The sequence below is a fragment of the Monopterus albus genome, unplaced genomic scaffold (assembly GCF_001952655.1).
Source record: "Monopterus albus unplaced genomic scaffold, M_albus_1.0 scaffold281.1, whole genome shotgun sequence".
NCBI classification, from domain to species: domain Eukaryota; kingdom Metazoa; phylum Chordata; class Actinopteri; order Synbranchiformes; family Synbranchidae; genus Monopterus; species Monopterus albus.
Window position 1 is genome coordinate 208995 of NW_018128161.1, and position 8194 is coordinate 217188.

The 8194-nt window shown below is 41.7% G+C and overlaps 1 protein-coding gene across 1 annotated transcript in view; it reads left to right on the forward strand.

Moving 5' to 3' along the window:
• slc31a1 (solute carrier family 31 member 1) overlaps nucleotides 1-7914 on the forward strand; it is a 10677-nt gene extending 2763 nt beyond the window's left edge. Inside the window, exons 2-6 of the mRNA XM_020622493.1 lie at nucleotides 280-562; nucleotides 2330-2487; nucleotides 3343-3415; nucleotides 4574-4742; nucleotides 6165-7914. Of these exons, the coding sequence (XP_020478149.1) occupies nucleotides 2332-2487; nucleotides 3343-3415; nucleotides 4574-4742; nucleotides 6165-6366 (600 nt within the window). The 5' untranslated portion in view covers nucleotides 280-562; nucleotides 2330-2331 and the 3' untranslated portion in view covers nucleotides 6367-7914. The remainder of the gene's footprint in view (nucleotides 1-279; nucleotides 563-2329; nucleotides 2488-3342; nucleotides 3416-4573; nucleotides 4743-6164) is intronic.
• Nucleotides 7915-8194: the final 280 nt, after the last annotated feature.

The window sequence follows — 8194 nt, forward strand, 5'->3', positions numbered from 1 at the left end:
AGTGCTTTTATGTCCAAAATATATCTAACCCTTGCCAATATTGATATATTCTTTGCTATTTTGTGCTGAATATATCTGATATGAGATTTCCAGGAGAATTTATCATCCAATATGACACCTAGAAATTTGATTTCATATACTCGTTCTATATTAGCTCCCCCAATTTTCACTTGAAGTTCATTATCTAGTCTACGATTCCCAAATACCATAAATTTAGTTTATGGTATTTGTTTTGTTTATTGCTTAAACTTCTGCATTCTCTCCTTCTTTGCCTTTCAGAATGGTGAATGCAGACACCGCCACCTGCTGGTAGGGGAGTTATTTCTGTCACACAGGCGCAGAACGTACGTGCCAGTCGGCCGTTGGCTGTCATCTGTGCAGTGTGTTCAAGTACCACTTTTCAGCCCGACTGACCCAGACAAAGCCGGTGTGAGGTGACGCAGAGGCCATCTTTCGTCACTGCTAGTTCTTTCACGTCATCTTGGTGTGGCTCTGCCTTAAGAGGTGAGAAAGGAAGGAAGATCAGCACTAAAAGGGAGGTGAGGGTTACCTGCAGTCAAAGGTGAGACACAGACGACACCTGACATCACTTCATATCAGTGACACCATCTCTGTTCAATGAGGATAAAAAATTAGTTAAAGAATGATTCTGGTGTGTTTCTTCCTGCTGCGAATGTGTCCGTCAGGAAGTGGAACGCTTACGTTAACATATTGGAAGCCACTTAAATGACCCTGTGTCAGGGTCAAAAGTCAACACCTGCAGATTATTTACAGGAACATAATAAATCGGTTTACAGCTTCTCCAGGGCTCAGATTTAGTGTTGATGTGCACGTCAGGCCTGAAATGCATCAAAGGTCAGTAACAGTTTAAAAAGAGCTGATTACAGCAGTGAAACACAGAGATCATGTCTGCAGCTAACTGAGGAGCTTATCAGCACACAGCGTAGCCGGGAGATAAAACATTAATAATGATGATAATGCAGTACACTTCAGTAATGAGTGTGTCTTCAAACAGACGAGTCGTGTTCATGTGTTTAAGTCCACGTTGTTCTGAGCAACTTCTTCCTCAGGTTTGTTTCACTATGTGGGAATCTGCCATTTTCTTCAAAACGTTTTAGTTAAAAAAAAAAAAAGAAAAAAAGCCGAGCACGGCTTCTCCAGACAGAAAGGTGGTATTTTCAGTCGCAGTTTTTCAGACAGCGTCACATTAATGTTTGCGACTCAAAGTGGGGATGCCGAATGTTGCACCGAAATCTGTGGCCACGGGTGCTGTTGCACGTTTTTATCATCATCAGCAGACTGCAGACATTAAGCCAGGTACACGTTACTCAGTAGACATGGTGGTAAAAAACATGGTATCAGTACATTGATAACTCTCAATGATACTGACTCATCCAAACAGAAAACAGGAGATAAGTGCCGCCAGCGGTGGAGACTGACCTTCCCGTTAATGCTAACGACTCTATGATCTAATTGACTAATGGCAGACAGAAACTTGGAGCACTCTGATTGGGCAGTTCTGCCCCAGTAGCCTTGGGGCCTGGCAGCCAATCACATTACAGCAGGGTGTCTGCTGAGTGATGCTGCCTCTGGGACAAGCTGATTGGCTGCTGGGATGTTATCGGTGTTCAGTCTGTCTTTCTCTCTGGGCGAGTTAATGTCGCTGTTAATGAAGGTATGAGATTGTGTGTGTGCTCTTAAGGCTCTCACACACTTTGGTGTTATGATAAGAATAACGTTGACTTGGTCAAGTTCATCTGTCCAGACTAAAACTGATCTGAGTCCAGAGTGACTGAATGTTAAAGTTCACCTGTCTGTTTCAGAGTGAAAGTTAACTGTGACTCAGCTTGGGGAAGAAAAAGTTAAAGTACGTGTGTGTGTGTTTCAAAGTAAAAGTCAAAGTACAGCTGTCTCTGATATGCACCAATGTTTCCCTCATTGACATTTGAGGTAACGCTGTAAGAGACATGAGACATCCTTTGCTCCGCGTCCACTCACCAACTGATCTCTGATAAAGAGGTGTTGGATCATAAAGGACTCATGTGAAGGAGGCTGTCATGGGTCCTTGTTCATGGCTACGCCAGCAGCCTTCTTGATCCTCAGAGCTTTGGGATGTCAGTTGGTGAATGGACTCTTCAAATGGACGATCAGAGGAAAGGACATCTTGTGTCTCTGGGCGTGTTTCCTCAGTTCCTTTCTCCTCACATTTATGTGGGTGAGTCGAGGACACAAGGAAAAGATGGATGTGAAGGAACTGTGGATGCTTATAGGAGACTTGGGATGTACCCAAATAATTTGACACCTAAGTGTGAGCTTGTGTTGGTTGCAGCCATGGACCACAGCGCCATGGACCACAGCACCATGGAGATGGACCACACCCACCACCAGACCATGGCGACTACCACCAGTGGTGGACACGACCATGGAGGAGGAGGAGGAGGAGGAGGAGGGGGGAGTGATGGGAACCACGGACATCTGAGTGGAATGGTGAGGGGTGGGGCTCGGCACTGCTGCAGAATGTAACATCAGATATGTACGTACACTTGGATGCCGCCCATTACTGCGAAGCATCAACATGGCTGCCTTGTTTGTGCCACGCCTCCTAAATCTTGATTTATGGTTTTGCATTGAATTGGTAAAGCATAGCCTTGTACCCTAAGCCACAGACTAAAACACATGTCTCCAGAAATGTGACTACATGTTGTGGCCACGCAGACGACAACAGCCATGGTTGGTTGTATCACATTTCCTAGTTCATGTCTCTCACTGGCCAGAGAAGCCTGATTAATCCCCCTTGTTCTTCCTCAGCTGAGCTTAAGTGGTCATTTCAGTAAAAGTAACTGCTGCTCAGCATCTGTCAGGTTTAACTCCAACATGACCGGCTCAGTTTCAGTCGCCATTGTTTGTAGGTGGTGAGGAACCTCTACCGCCCACTAGCCCTTTGGCGGGATCATTGCAGGGTGAGACAGACACACCGGGCACAAGTATAAGTGCTCATGATGATGTAGGTCACTCACGTGGCCTGCGGCGTAGGCTCTGGGTAGATTAAATGCAGAACCACAAATCAAGCTTGGTGTGGGTGTGTGTCTGTGTGTAAAGGCAGGAGGTCTGTTCACAATTCAGCCATCAAAACTCACTGAATGTACCACAGCTGTTTGGTTTGTTCCAAATGACAGATGTGTGTTTATTGCAACACGGGATACTCGGTCACGTTAGAAGTGCATATTGTCATGTGGTATCTAAGTGTGTATGTGTGTCATCATCATGCTGAGGAGTGGGCGTGCCTTTAGGGAACCCGGCTGTACAGTCTGGTGATAACATGCTACTGTTGTCGCTGCCTAGATGATGACCTTCTACTTCGGCTACAACAACGTGGAGCTGCTGTTCAGCGGCCTGCTCATCAACTCCCCTGGAGGTCAGAGAGCGAGAGAGAGAGCGAGAGAGAGAGAGAGGCAACTCGTGTCTTACATGTCGCTCACCCTCTGTGCACTAATACAATCTGTTTTATTCCATTTTACATTTATATGTTTTGTACAATCAACTTTTTTATATTTAGACATTTTTGCATTTTTATTGTAGTCAAAATGTTATTATGGTTAGTTTTGTACTTTTATTTAGATTTTAGTTTTATATAAACCGTATGTATGTATTTAGTTTTACATTAGATGATTTTTATAAATATCCACTCAGTATGTTTTTGTTTTCTTTTTTTGTTTGTTTTCATTATTTTTTCAGCCCGTAAACATCGGCCCTCAGTTGTTGTGCCTGGTGTAGATGTGTAGTTTGTCACTGACAGGCTGTTTCCCTGTTCCTCTGCTGAAGGGGAAGGTGTCTGTCTGCTCTCCTGAAATCTGAGGTCCAACCAGGGACAGGCAATGAAATCTATGACCCCACAAATCTGACAGCCAATCACGGTTCGCCTGCAAATATCTGCAGATTTCAGGAGTGCGGTGAGAAACCTGAAACCTCTGGTCTCAGAGCGGCCAGGGCAACTTTTCAGTGACCAGGAGTTGATGCCAAAGTTTTACCTGTTGACAGTAAATATGCCGAGTGTAGTTTTTGGATGTAAACCGGACCCAGAGCATCCTTCCAGTATTTATTTATTTGCTATTTAACATTAGTTTATATGAGACGTGCTGTTGTTGCAGTACTGGGTCTCTATAAGTACTGAGTCTTACTGATTGTTAACACTCCTCTGTTACTGGATTCAGCTCGGGATCAGACTGTAGATCCATCCACACGTTTTGCTTAGACCTCTTTTATACAGTCAAAGCGCTGAGGGCCATGTTAGTAGTTGTTTTCCATTGAAATTATTCCTTTGTTACTTTTTACTTTTAGATTTTATATTTGGAATTAAGCTTGTTATACTTCTTGTTTGATATGTTTACATATACGCCATACTTATTTTATATAGATTATATAACATGTTATTCTCTTATATTTACATTTTCCTTGTTATATTTTATTGCATTTATGTAGTTTTTATTTAAATTATTATAACTATGTTTTTCTTCTGCATCTGCATCCTTTGTACGCACATGAACACTCCTCCCTCACCCTGTGGTCCAATCAGAAATGGTCGGGGCATGTATCGGTGTGTTCCTATTGGCTGTCCTGTACGAGGGGCTAAAGATCGGCCGTGAGGTGTTGCTGCGTCGCAGTCAGGTGAACGTCCGCTACAACTCGATGCCCCTCCCGGGGTCAGACGGGACGGTGCTGATGGAGACACACAAGACGGTCGGGTAGGTCACTAATGCTAATGCTAACAGCAGAGCAAACAGGAAGTCGAGTGAGTGAGGACAGAAAATATTTGATGAAGTGTTTTAATTTTATAATCTACTCACTGATTTTTAGAAACGGAAGAAGGGAAGTGAAGAACTGATCGAACTTGTCATCTGACATCCATGGAGTCATTTTAATATAACAAAATATTCATATTTACTGCAACAGCAAAACTACATCAGAGAGAGATATAGAATACAGCATCTCTCAACTCTCTGTTCTGCAATATTAGCCTGATATATTATTTCTTTTCTTTAATTAAGTTAGTACTGCAAATCATTCTCTTTACCCTGGGTGAAACTCTTGCTTCACAAACAGCACAGTTTCAGTGTCTTTGTAACACAACACCCTCACAGACTAGGCAGGACTCATCAAAAGTGTTTTATGAGGACAGGCCAAACAGCCACGGATGAAAGCTGAAAGGTGTAGAGTATTTTCCTCTTAATTCACAGGGTTTAGTTGGATGTAAGGAATAATTCTTTTTAACGTATGTTTTGCTCCTGCATCACAGTCAGCAGAGTCTCTGCCCCATCCTCTTTGTGTCTTAACACTGTAGTGCCTTTAGTACATACAGTATGTGTGTTTTACATTTGTAAACAGAATCTTTCTTTTCTCTTATTCTCGTTTCTACTTTAAATGCAAATATTTAATGATTTTGCTTCCAAGCACATTGAGTGTTTGTACTGGAGACACATTCCTTGTGAGTTCAAACATACTTGGCCAATAAAGGTGATTCTGATTCTGCTTAAGACAACAATGAAATGAATGCTAACAGGGGTTTAAAATGGTAGAATCGCAATACAAATGTTTAACACTAAACCAGGGGTGGCCAGTTCCAGTCCTCGAAGGGTCGCTGGCCTGCTTGTTTTCCACTATCCCTGCCTGACCTGCTGCTGATTACCTGGCTCAGGTGTTTTCGGTCAGTCAGAAGCTGGAAGATACCAATTCACTTTATCTTTCCTCACTCCACTTTCATCTAAGATGGTATCTTCCAGCTTCTGACTGACTGAACACACCTGAGCCAGGTAATCAGCAGCAGGTCAGGCAGGGAAAGTGGAAAACAAACAGGACAGTGGCCCTCGAGAACTGGAACTGGCCACCCCTGGTCTAGAGCTAATGACGCTAACAGCATGTGCTGTATTTGTAAACATGTTGATGCTACCACTGGATATAAAATAAAAACTCCTACAGATGCTGTATTCATTTAGGCTAACAGCACCGTTCTCTGCATTACTAGAACAATGCTATTTTAAACAAATTTTATAACAGTTTATAAGTGTGTGTGAAATTGTTACTGTTAAAGCTAATGCTAACACCATGTAAAGAGTAACATTGTTTAAAATGCTAACAGTAATGCTAACCCCTTCCTGTTGTCCCCTTAGGCAGCGGATGCTAAGCCACGCCCACTTCCTGCAGACCCTATTGCACATCATTCAGGTGGTTGTCAGCTACTTCCTGATGCTTGTTTTCATGACCTACAACGGTTACCTGTGCATCGCCGTGGCAGCTGGTGCTGGCATGGGCTACTTCCTGTTTAGCTGGAAGAAGGCGATTGTCGTCGACATCACAGAGCACTGTCATTAGCTACCGTGCTAGTTGGCATCATGTCTGAAGGTTTGATCGCAATCAGAAAGTTAAATTATTTAAGTTACTTGGTAACTGTTATGATAGTGTGCACACTAACAGATATAATTAGTGATTAATAATTCTGGTTTTGCAGAAAACACCAAGCACCTCATGTCTTTTGCCTCAAAATAGTTTTGAACTTCTGCTGGTTGCTGAGCTGGCCAGTCAGAGCTCAGATCACCTCAGGAGCTTTGATTAGCCAAATCACAATGTTCTGTCTTTTAATTTCCTTTTTAGTGCCATGACAACTAGAAGATTGGAGCTAAATGTAGCTTACGTGTACACGTCTTTTCCTAGTTAGCAAGTTGTTAGAACAACCACCAATCGTACAGTATTTAAACAGTTCTGCGATAATTTATTCGGGACTCTGTTTTATTAAAATTTTAATTGAGATTTTTTTGATTTAGTTGAAATTCTAAAATCATTTTTATGTTTTTGTCTCACACATATATAATCTTTTGTTTACATTAAATGCCCATTTACACTTTTGATTGAAAATATTAAAATCCTTTTTATATATATATACACAATTTGTTTTTGAAACTCATAATTTAGGCTTTTAGACTTTATTATAAACCAATGTTTTGTGTTTACCTACTGGTCATTTTCTGTTTTTTTTTTTAAAAGCCATCATGAAATGATGCTTCTTGAATTTATCAGCCGGTTAATATATACATAAAGTACACTTTTTTTTTTAATTAAACATGTCCAGTTGTTCCCAGGCCACCATCGTCCTTAAACCCGTCACCCTTTGCCTTAACATGGCCTGGATGTACTACTGACTGTGTTCGTTTGTTGCTGACCAGCACAGACCTGTTGATAACCAAGAGGCTCTGCTGGTTTCTCTTTAGAATGACTTAAAAAAACCTTTGTATCTTGACTTCTATTAGCTGTTTGAGAAGAAACGTGAACAAAACTGATTTCACTGGGAACAAAGGCTGATTTATTAGAAATGACCAAAACAATGTGCTACTACTCTGGTAAATCAGACATTTCACTAATACCTAACTTTAAATATCCTCTGTTCCTGGTGAAATGACCTTCCACAGATGTGGTATAATTTTATTTTTTCTAGTTGGTTCACACTAGGAGGTGGGCAAGGTTTAATTTCTAGATCCGTGATATTGCAGGGACCTATGAGTTGGCCTACTTGATTTCTATTTTGTACAAAATGGTTAAGTTAGATTAAAACCAAGCATGACTACACCTTATGGTCAAAAGTATGAGCATAGCTCTGTCTACACACTACATGCTGACCAGTGTGTCCACTTACTTTTGTCCAAGACTTTTACGATGACCTGGTTTCCATAGACCTCTGGCCATGTCCTGTCAGTGTGAATCTCAGTAAGAATGGGCTCGTTGTTGCTGAATTTGAAGTTGAGACTTTCTGTTAAAAACATGAAAGGTGTCTGTGAAGGAAACTGTTTTATCTCAATATTAAAGTGTCTGAAAATGTTGGAATTGTCACAAATGTTGGAATCAATAAACATGGAGTTTATGAAGAAATCTGTTGTCGTTTTGTCTGAAAATAATAATTTAAAACAGCCTAATAGTGGTCATTAGATTTAAAGGGAATTCCTTCTCTTTTCACATTTCTGGAGCTTGATTTTAGTACCATATCCTGAGGGCTGCCAGGATTTAGCTTCCAGGATGCACCTTTAAAGCTGGCGCACTGCAGTGACATCGAACCCAGAACCTGTGACAAGCGTTACTCGGCCCGACCCGTTTCCGTAGGTTCCTATCATATAATATGGATTGGGGGGGGGGGGGGGGGAAAGGGTTCTGT